At 50.5% G+C, this 12,821-nt stretch overlaps 1 protein-coding gene across 1 annotated transcript; it reads left to right on the forward strand.

Moving 5' to 3' along the window:
• The first annotated feature begins 5,808 nt into the window (after positions 1 to 5,808).
• On the forward strand, positions 5,809 to 12,559 carry ASB12 (ankyrin repeat and SOCS box containing 12). The gene is made up of 3 exons (XM_015418082.1): positions 5,809 to 5,993; positions 9,131 to 9,974; positions 12,076 to 12,559. The coding sequence occupies exons 2-3, from the start codon at positions 9,152 to 9,154 to the stop codon at positions 12,207 to 12,209; spliced, it is 957 nt and encodes a 318-aa protein (XP_015273568.1). The 5' UTR covers positions 5,809 to 5,993; positions 9,131 to 9,151; the 3' UTR covers positions 12,210 to 12,559.
• Positions 12,560 to 12,821: the final 262 nt, after the last annotated feature.

A 12,821-nucleotide genomic window follows, 5' to 3' on the forward strand; every position in this document is an offset into this window, starting at 1 on the left:
TCTTGTTGCCAGTCTCACGGGCATCTACTTGCTCCTTTGCAACCAGTTTTTCCATTTTGCACTTTCCCTCCCTAATTTGCCAACCTCCAGGTGGGGCCTGGAGATTTCCCAGAACCACAACTGACCTCCAGACTGAAAGAGATCAGTTTCTCTGGAGGAAAAGGGCCACTTTGGAGGGTGGACTCTGTGGCGTTATACCCTGCTGAGGTCGCTCCCCTCTCCAAACTCTGCCCTCTCCCCAGGCTCCACCCCCAAAGTCTCCAGGAATTTCCCAACATGGAGTCGGCAACCCTTCCCCTCCCCTTCCCCTTCCCCATCTCCAGATCTCTGTCTCCAAATGACTTCTGTGAAATGTTACGATGTTGGTATTCTAGGCTGGGGGAGTTTTCTTTTTTCTTGCAAAAGATCTCATCACAATAAGAGCTCGAGTGTACTCTTTAAAATATAATGTGTGAATGCAGCACGTGGACAGTTCTCAGAGACCGTGGGGTTGGCGGCCCCGTGTTGCTGAGTGAACGGTGGGTAGCAAACCGGAGTTTCTTGTGATATATTGTGTGTAGGGTGGCCAGTTCGTGGGTGGATATCCCTAGAGATCTGGGGATGGAACCTGGGGAGGGCAGGGTTTGGGGGGAGGGGAGGGACCTCAGCAGGGCATGACGCCACAGAGCCCGCTCTCCAAAGCAGCCATTTTTGCAGGGGAATTGATCTCTGTGTCCTGGAGATCAGTTATAATTCTGAGGATCTCCAGGCCCCACCTGGAGGTTGGGAAACATAAATGTGTGAAATGGCCACTAGTTGACAGAGCCACATGTGGAGCAAGAGCTTGTATTCAAATGACCGGACCTCCTTGATCTAACTACAATCGTCGACTGTTTTCATCGTTCTGTAGTCGATACAAAATCTGCCTTGAAATGGATGAATGCATCAATTACATTTTAATGGCATAGGGGGGGAAAGTACAATTTACTGCATCAGTCATCTCATTTTGTGTTTTCTCTCCCACCAACCTTCTGTCCACACCGACACTCTGCCCTCAACCTTAAACTGGCTTTTTAGAAAGTTTCTTTTTCGGGGCAAGTTAGGTTACAATACATTGAAGATTCCAGTCATTGCTATAAGAGAATGCTACTTACTCCTTAGTTTTTGTTTTTTAAGGTTTACTAGAGTATCCCCTGATATGGTAATAAAGCAGGCCTACTTTTAAGAAGGAGCTGCGGTGGCTCAAGTGGTTAAGACGCTGAACTGCAGGCTGTGGAAGGTCAGTAGTTCAGCAGTTCGAGACCCGGGTGCCGCGTGATGGAGTGAGCTCCCGTCTCTAGTTCCAGCTCCTGCCAACCTAGCAGTTCGAAAGCAAGAAATTGCAAGTAGATAAATAGGTACCACTTCGGTGGGGAGGTAACAGCGTTCCGTGCGCCTTGGTGTTTAGTCATGGAAACGTCTTCGGACAGCGCTGGCTCTTCAGCTTTGAAACGGAGATGAGCACCACAACCCTAGTCGGACTCGACTGGCTTTCAAGCAAGGGAACCTTTACCTTTACTTTTAAGAACTGCAGATCCCAGAATATGGCTTGCGGGTTCATCCTCTTGTGAGGAGCCTCCACATTGAGAGACAGTCAACCTCTGAATCCCAGCGCCAGGAAGCAACATCAGCGCCAGGAAGCAACCTCCAGTGGTTGGCCACTGTGTGAGAGACAGGGTGCTGGACTGGATGGATTATTGGATGGTCTGATCCAGCAGGGCTCTTCTTACGATATTGGCAGGACTGCTCTGTAGACCTTTACAATCCTGAGCAAAGTTGGATTCCAGTGGCACGCACACCGTGTGCATGCACACAAAAGTTTGTGGATCTTAAAGGTGCCCCTGGACTCCAACGTTGTTCTGCTGCTTCAGACCAACACGAGTACCCACCTGAATCTATTACAACTCTGAGCTGCTCTTAGTTATGCATACCTTCCTTTGAATTAAAAACAACTTAGATTTCCACATCAGGGCAACCTTAGCAATACAGATACCGAAGCCCCTTTCAGCCCCACTCAGGGCTCTTTTGGTAGCAGGAACTCCTTTGCATATTAGGCAACACCAGGGCTTTTTTTGTAGAAAAAGCCCACCAGGAACTCATTAGCATAATAGGCCACACCCAACAGCAGGAACTCATTAGCATATTAGGCCACACCCCTGATAACACAGCTCATTAGCATATTAGGCCGCAACCCCCATGTTACCAGAAGTGTGCTCATCCAGGCACACCCACCTCTTGCTTCTTATTCTGTTTACCTTGTTTGTTGCCAAAACCCAGGGCTTTTTTTGTAGCTGGAACTCCTTTGCATGTTAGGCCACCCCCCCCCCTAATGTAGCCAATTCTAATGAGTTTCTGCTGTTGGGTGTGGTCTATTGTGCTAATAAGTTCCTGCTGGGTGTGGCCACCTCGGGAGCCAGCTGGAACTCCGTTCCTGTGCTCCTGCCCAAAAGTAGCCCTGGGCGACACACCCCTAATGGAGCCAATCCTCCAAGAGCTTACAGTAGCCCCTGTAAGAAGAGCTCTGTAAGCTCTTGGAGGATTGGCTACATTAGGGGTGTGTCGCAAAGGAGTTTCTGCTACAAAAAGAAATGCAAACTAGAAGGCAAATCTGTTGTTTTCTTTTTCATCCACCCAGAGAGGAAGAAGACAGCAGAGGGGGGTCCCCTTCTTCCCCATCCATTTTTATTCCCCTTATGCCCAGCTCAGCTCTGCTATCCTCCATCACTTACGCCGCCGCCACCCCCAATTTAACCTCAGGTAGAGCTGCCAACTCTGGCTTGGGAAATTCCTGGAGATTTGGGGGTGGAGCCTAGAGAGGGCAGGGTCTGGGGGGCGGAGGGACCTGAGCAGGGTACGAGGCCATGGGACCTACTCTCCAGAGCAGCCGTTTCTTCTAGGAGTTGGGAGATCTGTTGGAATCCTGGGAGACCTCTGGGCCACACCTGGAGGTTGGCAACGCTAGTCTCAGGCTCTGTCTGTTTTCAGCCTTGCTGGACTGATTGACTGGCAGAAGGATGCCGCTTTCATGCAGCTGAAGGCCCAGATTCATGAACACGTGGAACTAACCTAACAGCCCTTTTAAGTGAGAAGCACCCCCTTCCCCGGAGTGAGTGACCGAGAGAGGTTGAAAGGGAAGGGGTACCACATCCTTCCCTCGCCTACTGTTTTCCCACTCCATATTGCCCCCTCCAAGCTGCTTGGCCCCCATGCAGGGTTCCAGATGTGTGTTTGTGAGGACAGACCCGCATTTCAAGCCCCTCATTGAGGAGGAGGGCAATTAGAATCAGGGAAACGAAAGGGAAGGGAAAGGTTAAGTGTGTGGGCGCGCGCACACACAGACACAGAGACATACCAGTGGTCTGCCACCTCTCTTCCCAGTGCCGCCTGAAACACAGTGGAAAGGCAAATATAAATATTTTAAATGAATAAATATCCCCTCTATGGCTTTTGAGGGAGACCCATGTTTTCATGCAATGCGTAGTTTCCTCCTCAGAATGCTAATGAGCCAAGAAATGCCTCTGGAGGGCTATGGAGAGCAGTGAATCTCAAATTTTAAAAATTAAACTAGGCAAATTTGATAGTATCATAGGACCAGGGCACATTTGATGCCTTCAGAAATGAGTCAGAGCTCTATTCTGAAGACACAAAGAAGCAGCACAGAGTGTGGTGCTGGTTATAGAACTTTGCTAAGAATCCCAGCCTTTTCTCCAAGTTTCTAGTCCTCATGGCTGTCAAAACTTGCTTGAAGTATGTGGACTGGCTCTGATAAGAACTCAGAAGGCAGTGGGTTGGCCAAACGTGTGAAGGCAGATCTAACAATTCTAGAGCGTGGGGCCTGGTCTGGAAGAAGAAGAAGAAGAGAAGAGATTGGATTTATACCCCGCCCTTCACTTGGGAGTCTCAGAGCGGCTTACAAACTCCTTTCCCTTCCCCTCCCCACAACAGACACCCTGTGAGGTGGGTGGGGCTGAGAGAGCTCTGACACAAACTGCTCTTTCAGGAACAGCTGTGCCAGTGCTTGTGACTGACCCAAGGTCACATCAGCAGGTGCAAGTGGAGGAGTGGGGAATCAAACCCGGTTCTCCCAGATTAGAGTCCGCACACTTAACCACTACACCAAACTGGCTCTCTGTATGCTTTCTACATTTAGTACAAACACATTGCTGTTGTTGTTGTTCATTCGCACAGTTGTGTCCCATGGACCACATCATGTCAGGCCCTCCTGTCTTCCACCGTGCTTTGAAGTTTGCTCAATTTCATGTTCGTTGCATCTATGACACTGTCTAACCATCTCATCCTTTGCTGTCCCCTTCTTCTTTGACCTTCTATCTTTCCCAGCATCAGGGTCTTCTCCAGTGAGTGCTCCCTTCTCATTTGGTGGCCAAAGTACTTGAGCTTCAGTTTCATTATCTGGCCTTCCAGGGAACAGTTAGGGTTGATTTCTTTTGGGATTGACTGATTTGATCTCCTTGCAGTCCAAGGGACTCTCAAGAGTCTTCTCCAGCACCACAGTTCAAAAGAATCTATTCTTCGGCGCTCGGCCTTCCTTATAGTCCAACTCTTGCAGCCATACATGACTACTGGGAATACCGTTGCTTTGACCATACGGACTTTTGTTGGCAGGGTGATGTCTCTGCTCTTTATTATGCTGTCTAGGTTTGCCATCACTTTCCTCCCAAGGAGCAGGCGTCTTTTAATTTCATGGTTGCAGTCACCATCTGCAGTGATCTTGGATCCCAGGAACGTGAAGTCTGTCACTGCTTCCATGACTTCCCCTTCTATTTGCCAAGGAGTGATGGGGCCGGATGCCATGATCTTAGGTTTTTTTGACGTTGAGTTTCAAGCCAACTTTTGCGCCCTCCTCTTTTACCATCAGAAAGAAGCTCTTTAGGTCCTCTTCACTTTCTGCCATTAGAGTGGTATCGTGGTATCGCCTGCATATCTGAGTACCTTTTCTCTACTTAAATCAAGCTATGGGGGAAAGGTAAACCAAGTTCTCCAAGTTTGTAGCAGAAGCTACTTGTGGATGGTGCTGGTTGGCTATTATCTGTGATGTTACTAATTCCTGGAGCTGTTATACAGCTGTTTTAAAATAAAATCCATTTTTAACAGAGTGAATGGAGAATAAATGAATATACCAATTTTTTTCGGGAAGGAAAGGAATAAGAGAGGTGACTGAATTAGCATTTAGTCTGCATGTTTGGCCATAACATTTTTACCACCACTTCTCCAAGAAAATATGGCCTGTCCCTAGTCAGAAGGACAACTGGAGCAGAAGACCTTTGTTCAGCGTGAGGCTTTCTGGGTGGGCCGCCCCAAGTTGGGGCCAAGCGGAGGCTGTGGGCGGGTGGACCCCAGTATAGTCTGGGAAAGGTGCGATCAAGTCCAGGGTCCTCCTGAGGTCCATTGCAGGATCTGGACCAGGGACTTGCAGGAGGGGCAGGCGTCTTCTTTGAGAGTGGGGGTGGAGGAAATCTTGGGATATTTTGGAGATGGAATGCACTGAAGAGCCTTTTCTTCCACACCCCCCCCCCCAAGGCTTCTAGCATTTCATAGCCAGGCAGGTGGGGCCTGACATTCCTTCCCCAGGAAGATTAGGAATTGCCTTGCATGGATGTCCCTGACAAGTGCCTCTTGCTGCCAGGAATTTCCCTTTATCCTTCTGTCCCTAATTTAGCTGAGGGCTTCATTCTCTGCGTGAGGCTGGACGTAACATCTCTCTCTCTCTCTCTCTCTCTCTCTCTCTCTCTCTGCCTGGGTCTTCTTCATCCTGCCTCCCTCTAGTGAGCTCAGCCCCTTGGTCCTTCCTGCCCTGTGTATTCTTCACAACAACCCTATGAGGGGGAGTAGCGGAACAGGGATTTGAAGCTGGATCTCCCCAGTCCTCATCCTGCACTCTAACCCCAGGGCACAGCACTATGGACACCTGAGGCTGCCTTCCACAGTATCAGACCCTGCCCCCCGGGTCTGGCAAGGTCAGTCTTGTCTACTCAGACTGGCAGCGGCTTCTCCAGGGTCTCAGGCAGAGGTCTTTCACCTCACTTACTGCCAGATCCTGTAACTGGAGATGCCGGGGATTGAACCTGGGACCTTCTGCATGCCAAGCAGATGCTTTTGTCGCTGAGCCACGGCCCCTTCTCTGTGGCCGACATGCTCTCTAATCTAATGCGCTTTTTGCCAAACTTTTGCTAGCCAAAGGATACCTTTCCCCCTGAATTAAAATGCAAGGCAATCTGTATTTTGGGACATGAAGAGATTTGCTTTTGGAGGGTATTCCAAAACAGCCTCTCAGATGAAACTCCTCCCCCCCCCGCCCTGATTCTGCATGGATCGCAGATCAGGGAGTGCCTCCTGATTAGAAGGCAGCAAGGCTAGATGCCTCAGACACTCATGCAGAGACACAATGAGTAGCCTCGCCGAGGGGTGGGTGATCCTGCCGTGCTGTGCTCTCAGTCCAAATCCCACCCCTCCACCCCTGCTTTTTAGGCATACCCAAGGCCTTCCACTCATGGATCCCCAGCGTACTATGAAGTTTGAAAGCACAGTCGTCTATTCACTGAGCTGGGGTCAGGGCCAAAGAATGAGTCAGGCTCAACCAGTTAGGCGGTCTGGTTTCATCCCCAGAGAAAGTCGTGCTGGGCACAGAGTGTGGCCCACATCTGTCCACCTGTGGCTGGGCTGTTCCACTTCAGGCTGCAGTGGGATGAATGGAATGGAATGTTGCTTCAGTCAAAATAATTTGCCATGCTTAGGGAACTAGATGTTGGAAAGAAAGGTTCTGGCCTCATTTTGTATATGAAGGGAGGTTTCTCTTTTTTTAAAAAAACAAAAAATTGCATGTAGACCCCCAGGGGTCATTTCGTAGAAAAAGAGGTGCAGGAGCTCATCAGCATAACTCATTAGCATAACTTATTTGCATATGCCACACCCCCTGACATCACCAGAAGTGTGTCAGAAGGCAACACCCACCACTCAAGCGCCACTGGACTGTTTTGGATTGCTAGCTATGGGGGGGGAGAAGCACACAGATCTGCCCTAGCAGAGGAGGGAGAGCTTGTACCTGAATAAACCTTGGCCTTAAAGGTGCCACTGGACTGTTTTGGATTGTTAGCTGGGGGGGGGACATGCAGATCTGTGCAGGCAGGCAGGCAGGCAGGCAGGCAGGCAGGCAGGAAGGAAGGAAGGAAGGAAGGAAGGAAAAAAGAGAAGGAAAGAGGGAAAGAAAGAGAAGGAGAGAATAAGGGAAAGAAAGAAAGACAGAAAAGGGAAGAAGAAGGGAAAGATGAAAAGGAGAGAACAAAAGGAGGGAAAGGGAAAGAAGGTGAGAAGAAAGGAAGGAGAGAGAGAGAGAGAGAGAGAGAGAGAGAGAGAGAGGTTTCTTGCTCTTCATGGCCTGGGGCTGCTGGGAGCAGGGGGTGGGGCTTGTTGCATGTACCCGCCCCCTGGGCTCTTTACTGCCGGAGCTCCGTTCCTGTGCGCTCCTGCAGGAAATGACCCCTGTAAAGACCCCCCACTTCCCCAATAGCAACCTTACCATGGTGCAGCCCAGACTCAGTAAAAACTAGGGCCTTGATGCAGCCCTTTCCCAGAAGTTTGCATCTGGTGCTCTTGACAGAGGCCGTGTGCATGTAGGCTTAGAGGAGTGCAGAGCTCTCTTCAAAGAATGCTGAGAGGCAAACGTCGCTTTTAACAGAATATTTTCCATATGTATCTCAGTGTGCACACACATTCCTGTGAAAAATATATCAATAGTTCTGTTGCAAAAAAAGCTTGCTCCTGAGTGACGAGCTACACCAGTCCCCAGTCCAGGTCAGATGAACTTTATGAGTTCCATACGCAGAACTCTGTTCCCAGATGTGGAGGGGATAGACTCCGGGATGGTGGCGTCTTTGCTCCTGGTCATTTGTGGACTTGACTCTGCACTCCAACACCATATTCCCACACAAGAATGCTTTGATTTCTCTACACTCTACACTGTGCCTCAAAAGGCATTTGTGTTTGAGGGGAGATGAAATCAAGGTTCAACTTATACCCATGGTGTTCTGAAGGTTAAAGCTGAAGTACACATGGGAAGATATACACAGGTTCCCAGTATAACATATAGTTTGGTTTCAGCTGATGCTCAGAGCCAGTTTGGTGTGGTTAGGAGCATGGACTCTAATCTGGGAGAACCGGGTTTGGTTCCCCACTCCTCCACTTGCAGCTGCTGGTGTGACCGTGGGGCAGTCACAAGTTCTGTCAGAGCTGTTCTTGAAAGAGCAGTTCTCAAAAGAGCTCTCTCAGCCCCACCTACCTCACAGGGTGTCTGTTGTAGGGAGGGGGAGGAGATTGTAAACTGCTCTGAGATTCCTTCGGGTAGTGAAGGGCGGGGTATAAATCCAATCTCTACTCCTAAATCTGGAAGTCGTCCCTTAATCCAGTTATGGGAGCCAGTGTGGTTAGTGGTTAGAGTGTGTGGTTAGAGAGACCAGGGGCTCGTTCACATTCTCATTTTCGTCGCTTGTGTGTCCCTATTGCTTTTTTTGGGGGGGTCTTTCCTGTTTGTGCTTTCCTTCCTCTAGTGGTCAATCGGATATTACATGGATGTATGTCCGGCATAAACACCTGCAATTTCAGTTTGCAGGGAGATATGCTGGACGTACAGCAGTGTAATATCACATTGGCCAATAGAGGGAGCAAAACGTGTGCAGAAAAGGGGGGGAAACCTGAAGCGATAGGGACACACAAGCAACAAAAATGAGAATGCGAAAGAACCCCAGGATCTGGGAGAACCAGGTTTGAATCACCACTCTTTCATAGAAGCCTGCTGGGTGGTCTGGAGGCAGTCACACTCTCTCAGCCTAACCTATCTCACAGAGCTGTTGTTGTGAGGATAAAATGGAGGAGAGGAGAATTATGCAAGCCACCTTGGGTCCCCATTGAGGAGAAAGGTCAGTTATGAAGTAAATAAATGATGTAGACACACCCAGAGCCCAGCACTGTGGCAACTTCGTTCCGATCTCTACATCTGTCATCCAGGAAGGCTCCCGCGCAAGCTTGCCTCGTCTCAGTGGCTGTCTGGTATGATCTTCAGATCTGGGCTCTGTTCCTGATTCCCATTTTTGCCTTGTAGCTCTCAAGCATCACACAGTCCATGATGAAAGTCATCCTCAAGAGACAACTCAAGATGAGCCTGCTGGATGTCACCAAGATCTTCTCCATGCTCCAACCTAGAGAAGATGAAGAAGGGGATGGAGAAAGACAGGAGCTGAACCTGGCGGTGTCCCAGGATAACTACCAACTTCTGGACCAACTGTTGTGCCAAGAGAGGTACAAGAGGTTTATCAACGGTCGGAGTGGTTGGGGGGTGCCCGGGACACCACTCCGCTTGGCAGCCTCCAAGGGCCACATGAGATGCCTCAAAGTTCTCCTTGCCCATGGCGCTGAAGTGGACAGCCTGGACGTGAAGGCCCAGACCCCACTGTTCACAGCAGTCAGCAACGGCCACCTCGATTGCGTGAGGGCCCTCTTGGAGGCGGGAGCCGACCCTGGCGGGAGCATTCACAACAACTGTACCCCGCTGCTGACTGCCGCAAGAGACGGAGACGCAGACATCCTTCAGGAGCTCTTGGAGCACGGGGCCGACACCAACGTCAAAGCCAGAGTCCCCGACTGGGCAGCCAACTCAGCCTCCTGCTCCGGCCCTCTGTACCTGTCGGCGGTCTACGGACATCTGGAGTGCTTCAGGATGCTTCTGCTCTACGGGGCCAATCCAGACTACAACTGCACTGATCGGAGAATGTTGGCACGAATCCGGAAGCCGGCGACACTGCTAGAAGTCTGCCTGAGGCATGGCTGCGGGCCTGAATTTGTCAGACTCCTGATAGATTTTGGAGCCAATGTGTACTTACCAGATATCACACTCGACAAGATCTCCACAAATTCTGAAGTGGCAGAAATGATGGCCAGGGAAAGAGGTAACTAATCCCATACATTCTGGCGGGTAGCTGCATTGGATTGCAGTAGGAGAGCTAGATTAGAAGGAATCAAGGGTTGTGGTCACATGGTCATTTTGATCAGGTTTCACAACTGTTCCCTATTGCATTTAAAAGGGCTGATCAGACAGCCAATTCTGTCTCCCGTATCGAAGCGGACTCACCCCCGCAATCCTCCCGGTGTCCTAGTGATTTTTCCGACACCGGGAAAATCAAGTACTTTCCAAATATTTGTACTGTGAATCTGCAATTTCTCCTATCCGGACAGCCATCTCTCACTATAAATGCGATTAGGTCATCTGTACGTCCTTCTCGTGGTAGTTTTCTCCCCCCCCCCCCGGCTTTCACCATTGTGCGCATGACCAATCCTGCGCTGAATATATTAAAGGCATGAACACTCAAGCGCACATAAAACAGCGCTCGGTTACACGTCGGTAGTTCATTTTGTTCGGCGTGGCACAATTAAAAAAAAATTCTTTGCCCATGCACATATGTGCATATGCGCATGCACAAATAATTTTTTTTAGAAACATTGTGCTGCGCCGCTACTTGGGTGGTGCGGCTGTCTGGACTAGGCTTGCCAAGTCCCCCGGGGGGGGCAGGGAAACCCCCGCCCCAGAGGCCCGTTCCCCGCCGCCACCGGATCATGCCCCGGTGGGAACTCCACCCCGACATGCACTTCACCAGGAAGTGACGTGACCACGCCGGGCACGCTGGGGGTGGGGCCACGGTCATCCGAGGGAAAACTCTATGGTTTTCCCTCGGACGGTCGTGGCCCCGCCCTTAGTGTGCCCTGCGTGGTCACGTCACTTCCTGGTGACGTAGATGCGGCGTGCACGCACACTTTGCGCGCGCGCACACTCCTGGAAGAGCCCGGGCGTCCCCCGCTTCAGGAGAAGGGGGGACTTGGCATCCCTAGTCTGGACAGTACCTGGAGCCTCGTTGCACAATCCAAGCGGTTGGGCAAGGGATATGTGGTCATCTGAACCCGCTAAAAAATATCCCCGATCCAATCTACAGCGGGAACAAGTCGCGGTACGCTTGCCGTGTGACCACAGCCCAAGGTCTGACAAGCGGCGCTGTGATTCTCGAAAGCTGATCCCCTGGAAATCTCGTTGGTGTTTCCAGTGCTATTGGAATCGAATCTAACTGTATGGGGTGGGGGTAGTGGTGGAAGAGAAGGTTTTAATGTTTTTGAGTGGTTTTTTAAACATGACCAGTTCCTAGGCTTGCCATCCTCCAGGTGGGGCCTGGAGATCTCCTGGAATTACAACGGAACTCCAGACCACGGAGATCAGTTTCCCTGGAGACAAAGGCTGCTTTGGAGCGTGGACTCCAGGGTGCTATCCTGTGCTGAAGCCCTTCCCCTCCCCACACCTTGCGCTCCCCAGGCTCCACCCCTAAATCTCCAGGAGGTTCCCAACCGTTGACAACCCTACACAATTCCAGATTGGGGGGGGGCAGAGCTATTTTTGGGCAGGAACGCACAGGAACGGAGTTCCGGCTGGCTCCTGAGTTGGCCACACCCAGCAGGAACTCATTAGCATAATAGGCCACACCCAACAGCAGGAACTCATTAGGACTGGCTACATCAGGGGTGTGTGGCCTAACATGCAAAGGAGTTCCTGCTCCAAAAAAAGCCCTGGGTTTTGACAACAAACAAGGTAAACAATAAGAAGCAAAAGGTGGGCGTGGCTGGATGACCCCACTTCTGGTAACATGGGGGTGCGGCCTAATGTGCTAATGAGCTGTGCTGTCAGGGGTATGGCCCAATATGCTAATGAGTTTCTGGTGTTGGGTGTGGCCTATTATGTTAATGAGTTCCTGCTGGGCTTTTTCTACAAAAAGAGCCCTTGGGGGGGGGGGGCATTGACAAGGTGGTGTCCAGCAGGCTGTCTTTTGGGCACAGCTGTGGCATACAGAGGATAGCCAGATAGAGTCTTTGGGTCAACAATGCCACATTTCCCCTGCTTTTTCTCTTTGCTTACAATGACACATCCCTCTCAGAGCCAGAATGCAGCTTGAAAGTTCAGCAGTCTCAGGAGTCTCCTTCTCCCCCCCCTTTTCTCCCCCCTCTGTGCAGCTCACCCCAAGTCCTTGATGTCTCAGTGCCGGCTGTCTGTCTGGAAGTTCCTCCAACTGGCCAAGCGGCCACATGCTGCCGATCAGCTGGACGTCCCGCCTGTGTTGCTGAACTACCTCAGACACCAGTCGTAACTGAAGATCGCCGCTGGAACTCCTGGGGTTACGAGCTATTGTAACTGGATGAAGCTTCTAAGAATAGCAGGATGTGTGGTTTGGTTGCCTTGTGTAGCGTGGCTTTAGGGAGTGTTGCGTTGCTTATCCAAGAAGCCCAATCTAGAAAGACTGGTTCTTTTTTACTGGAAAAGGGGATCAAGAGAAGTGCAGACAGTCCCCGCAGTCTCCAGTTTGGGATGAATTTTTAAAAGTTGTTATTAGAATCTCTGTGATGCACCAGTGGACTTTAAGCAATGAAAGCAGGAGTGCGGTGTAGTGGTTGGAGTGTCAGGCTAAGGGTCTGGGAGACCCAGGTTCGAATCCCCCCCCCGCCATGGAAGCCAGCTGGGTGACCTCAGGCTGGTCACTCACTCTCAGCCTCACCTGCCTCACAGGGTTGTTGTGAGGGAAAAAACGAAGTAAGCACGTAAATAAAATAAATAATTCAAGGTCCCTGGATAATCTAAATGTCACAAGTCTATCTAGTCCATTCCTCCTTCCTCCAAGGAGTTCATGGTGGCTTACATCGTTCTGCTGTCCTCCTAACTGCAAAGAACATGGAGTGACTTTTCTTTCAGTGGGTTGAGTCCC

The sequence above is a fragment of the Gekko japonicus genome, unplaced genomic scaffold (genome assembly GCF_001447785.1).
Source record: "Gekko japonicus isolate JY-2015 unplaced genomic scaffold, Gekko_japonicus_V1.1 scaffold1397, whole genome shotgun sequence".
Taxonomy (NCBI): Eukaryota; Metazoa; Chordata; class Lepidosauria; order Squamata; family Gekkonidae; genus Gekko; species Gekko japonicus.

Excerpts from the sequence above, each read along its gene's own strand:
- ASB12 (XM_015418082.1), top strand. The coding sequence starts at position 9,152 with ATGATGAAAGTCATCCTCAAGAGACAACTCAAGATGAGCCTGCTGGAT. Across the intron at positions 9,975-12,075 it reads AATGATGGCCAGGGAAAGAG|CTCACCCCAAGTCCTTGATG; the intron begins GTAACTAATCCC and ends CCCTCTGTGCAG.